Here is an 11,761-nt window from a genome sequence, read left to right as displayed (position 1 = left end):
GCCGTCGGAGACAGCTCTTGAAGGAGTCATTGATCTGGCGCTCGCTTCTTGATTTTGCCTTGGCCGTTCGGCATCAATCTTCATCTCAAGCCACAAGCCAACAAATCTCTGTGATCCATGTGGCTCGGCCGCTGCGACCTGGCAGCCTAGGCTTCTGTCCAGTAGTGGGCACGCTCCTGCGCTGTCAGGGCTCAGGTTGAGCCTCTGTGGCCCCAGACTCGGGCTCGAACCCGGAAGGCTTGCTTACAGGGAGCTGTCTCCTCCTGAAGGGGCATGCAGCGTTTCTGTTTGACCCCAAGAGGAATCCTATCCGCGCTGCAGGGTTGTGTGGCGCAGGCCAGGAAGTTCTGACACGTAACTTCCGTAGACCCAAAGTCAATGTGCTTGCAGTCAAACATGGCCGGGGCACGACAGAGTAGTGTTGTACGATGTGCGTGCTGTACGGTGAGCGACACATCTTGCAACCATTGGCCTGCCGTTGAGAATGATGGTACCGGTTACGGATTGCACTGAATTCAAGGCCTAGGTGTGAGATGCTACACTGCCTGAGGGTTCCTGGGGTTGGGGGTGGATCAGGTACAGAACGACCGGTCCCCCGGATGCACCGTTCTGTAAGTGTATACTTGGAGTTGTGAGGGCGAAAGCCGACAGGTGTGGGCTTAAGAGGGGCCCGATATTCCAGTCGAGGGGGAGGGGGACCTTGGCTCTGTCTATTCTGGGCTTCACTAGTTGCCAGAGTTCAGAGAAGCCCTGTCGGTCCACTTACAGCCAGCACCTAGTGTAGCTATCACTGTAACAGCGTAGCATTCCGATCTTGATACGGAGTGGAATTCAATGTTCTTCATCATGCCCACCAACGGCTATAATCCTTCTCGATTGTTGATGGAACTTGACAAGCTAATGCGAAGGTGGGCAGAATATCTCCATTCCCAGTGCCTTGGCACTCAAGACCACCAACGGCGAAGATCAATCCCGCGCTATCATCTGGCTGCCCCCGTCGTGGATTCGTGGGCTCTTGCGCCACGCGTCCTGCCGTGCGGCTCGGCCGTTCTTGTGGGGAGTAGCCCCAAGACAGAGCGGGAATAGGACTGATCCCTCTCATCCTCGCGCTCGTATGCGCTGGGGAAGGGACGAACCAGAAAAAGAACCGTCAATGTGACGGCTTGTAACCTGGGACTTCCGGGCTGCGGTGGATGAGTCAGAAAAGAGTATTCAGAATCATGGACGGCCGGCTGATGATGGTTCGACGAGGCGTGCGTGCAGCATGGGATCCCATATCTATAGATGCATGGCGTGTCTCGCTAAGAAGGAATTGCCGTTGCCAGGCGAGAAATATCGTTGGCCTGTATGCGTAGTATACCCCGTGCTTCGTAATGATTTACGGATGCTGCAGGCGCATCATTAGATGGTACTTAATATCCTCAAGTTGAGAGCATGGAAGACCGCATCGAGGTAAAGCCGCAGGATAATTGCAGGGGGGGCCGACCACCAGGTCGGTTCAGTTCAGTTCGTGGCAGATACCTTTCTTTTCTTCACTTCCTTGCCCGCCTTTGCTTGTAAGTCAGCTGCAACCCGAAATCAAATTGCATGCTCTCCACGAGCCCACAGAGGTCTTAATTTAAATAAAAAAAACCATATAAAAAAAAACTGACGTGGAGGGCCGGTTAGATGGTTAGGGAATCGACACTTCTTGGGCAAACTTCATGTGTCAAAAACACGATGAAGGGGTACTCCGATCTTTCCTGGGCCATGCGTTTGAGAGACGTTACCATCTATCATCATGGTACACAGTGCTTCCACGTGTGTGTGTGCGTGCGTTGCCCTAGTCTTTGAAAACCGAAGGCCGGCAACGGGGCATTAAAGTCTTCCTTACCTCGCTGTCCACTTGTCCGTGGACCGCGACATCAGAATGCGAGGAAGCAGACGTTCAAGCGCGCTGTTCGATAGACCACAAGGATGAGCAAAGAGTGTTACATGCCGGCTGCGAGAGGCCCATTAGAGACAGGGGAAAGGAGAGGGGGGCCTCTTCCTATTTTGGCGTCACGCATGCAGGCTGCGACACCCCCAGAAGGGGCGGACATTGGGCGACCATGAAAGGCATATGGCTGGAGAACCAGTTAAGCACAATTGTCATTGACACACTTGCAAACGAGAAACAAGGGTGTTGTCCCGCCATGGCGCTCGCGTCCCCTAGCTGACCATGGATGGCTAGGCTAGGCTCCTCGGACCAGTACCGTGATGGGCCAAGGAGGAAACGGGGATCCATCTCTGCGGGACGCCCAGACGCCCATGACGAAACAGGCGTCGTTGCTAGCAAGTGAAAGCCCTTTCAAGTTCGGCACTGGAGCAAACAAGTAGCAATCGGACTGGCTGGCTAGCTGTCTTTCCGAGGTGATAAACTGACAAATTGTGAGTAGGGCGGCGGCCCGTTTGATGAGGCTAGGATTGGAGACACGGTCCCTGTGGTTCATCGCCGTCCCACCTGTAGCTGCTGGAAAACAGGGGAGAGATGGGTAAAACCGGCTTGTCGGGAAATGGTGGTCGTCGCGCTCGCCGATGAGGCGTTGCATCTGAAGAATAAGACTTGTCCGCGCCACAGAGAAGGTAGCGAGCGGTCGAGCTGAAAGGGAACGAGGAAACGAGGCACAATCCAACAGGGCGCTGACTGGCGTGGCGATTGATTGTTGTCTCATTTCTCTCTTGTCTCTCTCGACATCGCAACCAATCGACGGGCCGACGGTGTGAGCGTTTGATGCTATGGCTGTTGTCAACGTGGTCAAGCGGTTTGTGACGTGGTTGGTGGGTGGGAAGGGAAGCTGCCCAATCCCCATGTAAACGGTCTCGCCTGCCCTCTTTCCTGGTCGCCAAGGAAGGTCAGACTCGCGGTCAAGGCTTCCCCGTAGGTAGTGTATCCGTAGGTACTAACTGGTGCATACAGCAACCCACAACCTCTTCCTCTTGGTGATAGTCGGTCCTAGTGGGATGGTGGGATTGCACGCCCTGGAGCCCCCGACCAGGATAACAATGCAGTCGCAAAGAGGCAAGCTACACTATACGCGCTCGTCTCGTTTTCTTCTTCTTCACTGTCTCTCTTGAGATGGTGTAGTGGAATGGATTCTTGTCATCGCGGATCACGGATCACGGATTCATTGCTAATGAAACCCAACGAACACCCAAGGCTTGCGCCATTCATCACCGTACGAGTGGCTCAGTCAGGTGAGAGGACGTGAGATGTATGCTGGGTGTCGGAAGGAACGACGACTTCGTGTCAAGTCAGCATATCGCTCCTTCCTCGGATATCGAATTAATCTCTCTTGACTTGATACGATACACAACCGTAGTCACATGATCTGACTGCCACGTTCTCCACCTCACCCATTTGTTGCTTCTTGTGAATCCTGAGATCCGTCCAACTCAACACCCCCCGCTTCTCGTCCGACTGCTCAGTGTCTGCACTGATACTCCAGTCACGGCCCTGCCAACCAGCCTCCCCGACCCAAACCATAGTACACGTGTACAAGCGGGCTTGGATAGAGTGTCGTCACGAGCCGTCATCGCATCCCATGCCTGTCAATAATGAGTCTGTCAATATGATCAGCTGGCGCACAACATCCAAGGGTCACCACTGAGAATCCTCATGAACACCTGGTACCCTCGGACGACTCCACAAGGGCTCAATTCATCATTGTTGTATCCAAGCGGGACATGTCTGGCAATATCCAACCATTCCCAATCACTCCAGCTTTCATTGCTTCATCCGCCGGGGATGGGATGCGTCCGCGGCCCCCTCCTGGACCCGTGCCATTTGCCTCACACCTTGTTCGGTCCGCTTTTTCTTCTTTTTCCTGCTTCCTTCCGGGTGACCGAGGCTGTCAGTGGACCCTTTTCATTGGCCGGGTCGCGGCTCCGGGTCGTAGCCTGTGCGGACACCCCTGGTCAGTGAATGCTGACTTGCAGATGACAACGTCGCGCCTCCTGAGACTCGGGGCTGGCTCCGTCATTCGCTCCCCACAGCCTCTCGATGCCTTCACAAGCCCGCTCATGAGCTACGGATCGATGCGCCCTGAGTGGCTGGCACCCACCCCCCTAAACGCCCAAATGTGGCCCACTTCGCGCGGTGCAGTGCGGTGCGGTGCGGTGCGGTGCGGTGCCGTGGTTCCCTCCCCTCCCCTCAGCCAACCTCGATACTGATGCTCGGTTATGGTTTGATGATGCCACCGCAAGAACAACACTCGGTGAGCTTTACATGATTGCCCTACACCCTCTTTAACGAAGTGATATCAGTGCCGGTCAGCGGCTCTGATGTGTGTGTGCTGACCAACCAGCACATCTGACGCGCCCCGAGTTGACATGACTTGTTGGCAAGGATGCGACTGCACCCCTCGCCGTCGTGCCGGCGGCCAAGGTCTGCACGTCGCTACATGGGGCAGCCACCTGCCGGAAGAGAGGCGACAACGTCGAATCATATTGCCTCAGAGACATCTTTTCTCCTTCTCCATCGCACTACTGGAACCGCTGTCCAGGACTTACGTACATGAAGTTATGGGCGTTTCGCCTTTCTACTACCTCGCCCGGTTTCCGGTCCGAACGTCGCACAAGTTACTTGGGAAAGTACACATCGCCAAATGGTCCTATCTAGGCATGATCCCCGAGTTCCGCCATTGATGCCGCTCCCTCCACCAAGCATCCGGCGGTGACTCCGACTCCGATCCTAGGACCCACTACCGATTGCGGGTGTAACGGCCCCACTCTTCCTTTCTGGGAGCTTTACAGGAACCAACCGGGTCTCGCCCTTCACTTCACTTGCAGACACACATATACACACGTACGCTTGCCGGCAACACTCCGCTGCAAGATAGTTTGCTGCTCAATGACAGGCATCCTCGCATCGCGCCACCAGCTTGGAACTTTCCTTCTCGAGCCAAGACTCGCTGAAGAGGAAGGGCCTGCGGCATAAGGGGATCCTGTCCCCGCGAACCTTTCCCTGCCCTTGCTCCCGGATGGTGACACCGCTCTTCTCACATTACGACCAATGAAGCAAAATTCCTTCCGTTTTAGGCTGTTGACAACAGCCTCTCCTACTATAAGCCAGGGTGGCCAAATCACGACGAGGCTGGCCGGCGTCTCGGAGGAACCCCTCTATGTCAACGCGTAGGGACAGCAAGGCCACCTGCTATCAGAGTGCAATGGCTTCAGCAACCCCTGACCCTCAATGCTCGCTCGTCTGCTCCCGACTGGTCTTCTTGGCCGGCTCGGATTGTGACGACGGTTTTCTCAAGCATCCATTTTCTCTTCATGCTTTTTCTTTACGACTGGGAAGGAGAGGCATATGACTTTGGTGACGCTCTAGCACGCTTAACAAAACGGGAAGAGGGGGCAGAGATAACATTATCACATTGGTCCCGCCAGAAGATGCTATTTGGTCCACAGACACGATCCCGGCAATTTGCAAGTTGAGACCGGGTCACAACCAGCTTTATTACGGAAGCTACCGACCAGGGGTCCCACTATCGCGCAAGTCTGGCCATTTGCCTACTGTTTAAAACTCGTTTTCTATCTTTCCTTCTCTTGATTTTTGATTTTAAGCATTTCTTGTCACGATTATGTTTTGCGGGAGAAAGAATCCGAAATTCTCGCGCGGGACCCAGCAGCACCCCTGAGTTTGGACCTGAGGGGACCGCCGTCGTGGGCCTCACCACCCACGCTCGAGTGAGGGGACCATATTCAGATTTCATGCGTTCCATACCAAACACACACACACAAAGCCCCATTCTGCGGATCTGCAGTTGACAACGGAAGACTGTTCGCAAGGGCATTTTGCTGGCGGGCCATTGTCCCCGTCACATCCTCCTCTGCAACCAACTTTTGCCGTCGTGCGGCCCTGATCGACTCACTGAACTCCCCATGCCGGCGCACAAAGTGGAGTAACCGTGGGAACCGGTGTGTCGGATGCTGTATTCTCGTACGACTTTCCGACGGCTTTGCAGAATTCCACGTTCTTCTTGCTGCTGTCACACCAGTAGACTAGCCATGGTTGGAACCTGCTTTGGCCGGCCGATGCTACATGTGCGATTTCTTCAAGGGGATACGTGTGTTATTTTGATCTTAATCTTATTCTAATATGGGGCGGGGGGGCTCAAGTATACACCGCCTTTCTTTGATTTCTGTTCTGTTCCTTCTCGAAATCTTTAGTCTGTGGTCTCCGCGCATGATGCATGATGCACGATATGCCGCAAATGTCCATCATTGCTCGCTGGGCTCCGTCACCTGAGATATGGTCTCGGTCTCAGAGGCGGAGGCGCTTTGTCTGGTTCTTGGGCTCACGGGGCTGTCGGGCTCCATTACAACGGACGATGCCGAGGCGAGAGCTTGGCCGGCTTTGATAAACTCCTCGGATTCGGTCTCAGTCTCCTTCTGTGGGACGGCTGCTTGCCCCGCTGTGGTCTTTGGCTTGGGGTGCAACGACTTCATCTCCAATCCTTCGCTGTCACTGTCCCGTTTTTCATTGTCTTCGATTGAGAAGAGATCCGACAGATTGATGGCGAGAAACGTCTTGGGAAGCTTGACTCTGCAGCGTTCGTTAGCAGCACATCCGACAGCCGATAAGGAAAAGTCTCGTAGCGGCAACTTACTGGTTAAACTTGGCCCTCAAGGTACGGATCACTTGCATCCAGTCGCTATGAGGGGACAGGCTGCGTCGTGGGGCGCAGCTAATGCAGTGCTTGCTGTCTAATTGAACATCGAGAGGGTCGAAGACGTGACAACCGGGGCTGATGGTGATTCTGATGCTGTAGGCAAACGTCTGCTCCTCTCCGCCATCGGGCGTGTCGGCGGGGGCCTTGGTCTCGGATTCGTACAGCTCGAAGCAGATTTGCGACAGGTAGTCGAGCTCGGGAATGGTGCTTCGCTTGATCTTTGTCTCGATGCCGCCTTCAAAGATGCAGTTGAGGAGGGTGTAGATGTGGGACTCCTTGGTGAAATAGAAGAAAGATTTGGCATCGTTCGACGCCTGCATCTCTTCAAGATCCTGCACAATCTCCTTGAGCAGCGGCAGCGACGTCAGGAGACCAATCTCCAGTTTCTCGCCATCAGAAATGCCGTACTCTTGCGGGCAGATAAAGTCAAAGAGCACCTTGGCGAGCTGGTAAAGTTCCCGCAGCGGCTCAAACCGAGCGTCAGTCTTGGCCTTGGTCTGCGTGTTGCCCTTGTAAAGGTGGAAATACTGTTCCGGCGGGGCTTCCTCGGCGTGTCGCAGACCGTTAAGGAATGACCGCCGTCGGAAGATGCGCCGGACGGAAGTCGAGCTTTTGCTGGCTTCACTCTTCTCTGCCTTATCGCCGGACCCCGGAACATCCCGTCGCTCCTCGCGCGAGTCTTGGGAGGGTTTGCCCTCGTCCGCGGTCTTCTCGGCAGCTTTGCCGTCCTTGCCGCCGTCCTTGCTGCCATCCTTGCTCTCCTTCTCCCTGACGCCGTACTCTTCCTCCAACATGGCCTTGGGCGGTGTAAAGACCCATTCCAGGAACTGCCGATTGTGCAGGGCATCGAACTTCATCGTGTCATAGAGCTCGGAGATCTTGCTAGGGTCGACCTTTTCTCCGTCACAGAACTCCGCAAAGAGCTTCTCCCAGCGCTCCCGGAAGAGATCCGCATCTTCGCCACAACACCATCTAGGTTGTATGTTGCTCACTGCGTTTGCTTGAGATAGCGAGGATGAAGTGGAGCTTGTCGAGGCCGAGCCGTCTCCGCCGGCAGGCTTTTCCGTGCCGGGGTTGGCAATGGCATTGTTCAACGACGCGACGGCGCTGCCGTTGTGCAGCTTGGCGTAGTTGTAGTGCATGACGCGGCGATGGAAGTTCATTAACTGAACAACGCGGGTCTGGACCTCTGACGGCTCAGGCATCTTCTCGGGCCAAGCGAATTGGGGAGGTCGTTCGTTGCCCTTACGCAGCAGGCCCTTCAACTTCTTCTTCACCTTATCCATCTCATCTTTGGCGGCATTTGAATCGTCGAGCAGATCCTTGCGGATCGTGATGAAGTCTTCGGGGAGGTCCTTACGGTCCAGGAAAGCAGACGTCCATATCTGCGCGCTGGTGGTAACCCTACGTTCGGAACTGCTGAAGACGTGAACTTCGTCGAGCACATCGCGATTGAGCAGGATGAAGTCGTTTCTCATGTTCTCGCCAAGCTCCTGGGCTTGGTACCGCGCCGAGTGGGTGGGCTCGCCACCCCACTTGACAATAAGTTGAAGCTTGTCTAGGACTAGGCTTTCCTCCGCTGCCGTGATGCGAGACATGGTAACGCCCGAAAGAGAGTCGTGCCTCTTGGGCGGCATCCTCGACGGCGATGAGTTCTCCGTCTTGACGGCACCCTCCTCGGGTTTTTCTGCGAAATCCGTCTCGACGCCTTCTTTCAAGACTTGCGAGAGCTCGTCGCCCGACGTAACGGCGACGTCTTCCGTCTTCTTCTTCCGAAACATGGGCTTGATCTGCACCTTGGTGCCGGCCCATCCGCCCTTTTTAACCAGGACGTTGCGAAGCGACTTCAGCTTGGTGCGGTCTTCCACGCCAGCCTTCAAGGCAACATCAACGGCCTGCAGCACACTGGCCAAAGCTGCCTCGCCGATCAGAAGCACCTCCTCCTGATGGCCTTTGAGAAGTTCAATGAAAGGTGCTGTGTGGAAAGTGAACTTGTACTTTTGCTTCGGCGTACGGTCCGCGTGACGAATGACAGACACGATGCCCTTGAGCTTCCAAGAGTGCTTCGGTGGCGGCGGCGGCGGCGGCACCGGAGTCTCTTCGGGCGGCGGGGCCGTTACTTCTCCTTTCAAAGAAGGCGCAGCGGACGGCGTGGCTGATCCTGTCGTGGAAGGAACACTTGCTACAGCAGGGTCAACCAGAGGAGGCGGAGGTGGAAGCGTCGGACTGGTACAAGAGCTGGTGACGGCCGAAGTGAGTGCACTCTCTGACTTTTGGGTGGGTACACTGGTGGGCGCGGGCTTCGGCTCTTGAGGCAGCTTCTCGGAGACGGCCGACATGCTGCCCAAGGACTTGTTTTGGGTCGGCGGCACAGGGATTGGCTGCGACTCCCGCTCCTTACCCCGCGATGCCAGAGGGTCCGTCATGTCTGAAGGTGCCGGAGACGGCGCGGGGGAGGTGACACCGCCTCTTCGGAGTCTCTCCTTGACAAAGACTTCCTTGAGAATGTTGGCGCAATGGTCATAGTAATCGTCATTGTCCTTGACGAAACTCCAACCGTTGACGTCAATCACATAACTCTTGCCACCAGCCCTCAAAAAGTCGAACCCGCAGACTCTCTGGCCGAAAGAGGTCGAGATCTTGCTGGCAATTTCCTTCTCCTCGGAGTCCAGGGCCGTCACGTAACGCAATTCCTTGCCGTGCGTGTTACGCCTGACAACACCGTCAACGACGGGCGACTTGCGAGTCTCGGCATGGCAGTAGTTGGGGCCAACAGTGTAGGCCTTGACGTCCTCGGCATTGTCGACGCGCATGAACTTTTCGTAGATGTAGCTGTTCTCGGGCTCCAGAATAGCGCGAGGAATGTTGAGGTCCGGGTCGTATTCCGAGCTCTTGTTGCCAATCTTCCGAAAGAGCCTGCGGGCGCCACCGCCGGTAGACTTGGGGAAATAGATTATGATGTTGTGGTCCTCGCCGCTGACGGGCTTTTCGACGAAAGGCTTCCGGAGTAAAGTGCCGTCAACGCTAAGAATATCGCCGTCGTCCAGCAGCTCGACCTTGCGGGGTAGCCTGTTATACCCCAGCTCTTCGGGGTCCATGGTGATGCCCGTGATTTCCTTGATGTGCTTAGCTGTCTCGGGGGTTAGGATCTTGGGGCCGCCATCGCGGTTGACCTCGATTCGACCCGGCGTAGGGACGCCAATGCGATCGAGAATGTTCAAGCAGAGACGACGATCCCAGAGGATCTTTTGCATCGGCACATCGTTAACACAGAAAGGTTTGCGAGCCTTGACATACGCAATGGCCTTGTCCAAAGGAAAGCCATCCGAGTAGAATGAGATGAGGTAGTCGCTGGGAGAGTGTCAGCAGAGATATTCGGAAATTGAAAAGATGGTGGCGAGATGGAAGTTGGAGAAAGCCATGGAGACCACTGCCGGTGAGCATCAGCGGGGTGGGAAGGGGTGAACAGAGTGGGCGGGTGTTTCTGCAAGGGGGCACAAGTCGTCCAGGAGAAGGAAGCTATGCTGTTTTGGCTCACCGAGCCGTATGGAATCCTTTTTTTTTCTTTTTCAATTGCAATGGTGACTTACCACATAGGCCAATTCTCAACCTCTGCGAGAGAAGACAAGACAAACAACGGTCAGCGAAACATCTTGAAGAAAAGTGAGCACCCCCACGCCTTTGCCGACCTCCGATTTTTGTCTACACTTGCCCTTGTGGCACGGCACGACAGGCGGGGGAGGGGGTTAAGAGTATGCCTCACCTTCGTCCAGGATGACCTTATCGCCAAAAACAACGACATCGAACTCGCGATTCGCTATGAGGCGGTTCAAAATGTTCCTGCTGGGCTTGCTGCGGGCCTTGATGTCCAAAGCGCACACCCCAATCACACCCCAAGGCGCGGGCTTGACTGCAGGTGCATTAGAGCCTGTCGGCACACGTTGTCGAGGCGCGCTTGTATCTCTTGACTGACCCTCTTCTTTCTCCTTGTTTTGGAAGAGCCCTCGATCGCTGCTGGGACTGTGGCTGCTGGCGCCAGTACTGGCGCTGAGCCTGCGCTTGTTACGACTGCGGGAGCGAGTAGGCTGAGGCCTGTCGGGACGAGGGGGACGCTTGATGACCTCGTGGTGACTGTGGGTATTGGTATCGCGGGGCGTCAGGTGGTGAGCGCCGGGGGCAGCGTTGGCGTGCTGACCATTGGAGGAGGAGGTGGTGACGGTGACGTTGGAAAGCTCGGGGCCAGGCTGCTGAGAGGCATTGGTGACTGGTTTTCCCGACGACATGATTGCGGAAACGGAGCGCGAAGGGCCGGCGTCGGAGCCGTTGGTGGAAGCGGCCGAGGATTGGGTGGCGGGAGCCGTGGAGGAGGAGGAGGGAACGACGCCGCGGGCCGAGGCCAGCGAGTAGACGGAGAAGACGCTGGAAACGGAGGTGCGTTTTTGTTCCGACTCGGACGAAGAGGATGAGCGGGCTGTGAGTGCGGGTTCGGGCAGGGGACGATATGGGGCGGTGGGATCTTGGTGGTTGTGGGCGGCGGAGCCAGAACCGGAGCCAGAGCCAAAGCCAGGCGTAGTGGACGTAAGGCGGGGGGTATCGAGGTCGTCTGCGTCGGCAACGTGAAGAATGGAGTCGCTCCAAGCGTCGAGCGAGTTGTTCGACTCTCGGCGACTGCGGCTGAGAGAACTTCGAGGGCTTTTTAAAGGGATCGAAGAGGGCGGGGGCATGGAGAGGCTAGCGGTTGCAGAGTGGGCATCGGTCGTTCCAGGCTCAGCATGTCGGCTCTTCCTGCTGGCAGAGGAGGGAATGTTGAGAGAGTGGGAGACGGAGCGACCAGGTCTCGATCGCGGCAGAGGGGTGTGTTCGGCAGGCGGCGTCGGCGAGGAGGAGGAAGTGGTGGTGTTCACGGCGGAGTGAGAAGGCGACGGCGAGGAGTAGGGTTTGGGATTGAGATTGGGCTTGAGAGGTGAGGCAGGTGTAGCAGTAGCAGTGGGGGAAGCAGGCGTGGTGAAGGAAGCCGAGCGAGCACTATCTACAGACCGCCGCGGGTTAAAATTTGGTCGGTCCAT

The 11,761-nt window shown here is 56.0% G+C and overlaps 1 protein-coding gene across 1 annotated transcript; it reads right to left on the bottom strand.

Annotated features, from left to right (window-relative positions):
* Positions 1-6,243: 6,243 nt before the first annotated feature.
* Positions 6,244-11,761, bottom strand: CH63R_04826 (Histidine acid phosphatase; the record flags this gene model as incomplete). The annotated part of the gene is made up of 4 exons (XM_018299801.1): positions 6,244-6,568; positions 6,633-10,046; positions 10,286-10,307; positions 10,459-11,761. 4 exons carry the CDS (start codon positions 11,759-11,761, stop codon positions 6,244-6,246), a joined length of 5,064 nt encoding a protein of 1,687 aa, XP_018161047.1.

The sequence above is a fragment of the Colletotrichum higginsianum genome, chromosome 3 (assembly GCF_001672515.1).
Source record: "Colletotrichum higginsianum IMI 349063 chromosome 3, whole genome shotgun sequence".
Taxonomy (NCBI): Eukaryota; Fungi; Ascomycota; class Sordariomycetes; order Glomerellales; family Glomerellaceae; genus Colletotrichum; species Colletotrichum higginsianum.
The sequence above is the reverse complement of the archived record's forward strand: the minus strand, read 5'-3'. Positions and strand labels throughout refer to the sequence as shown.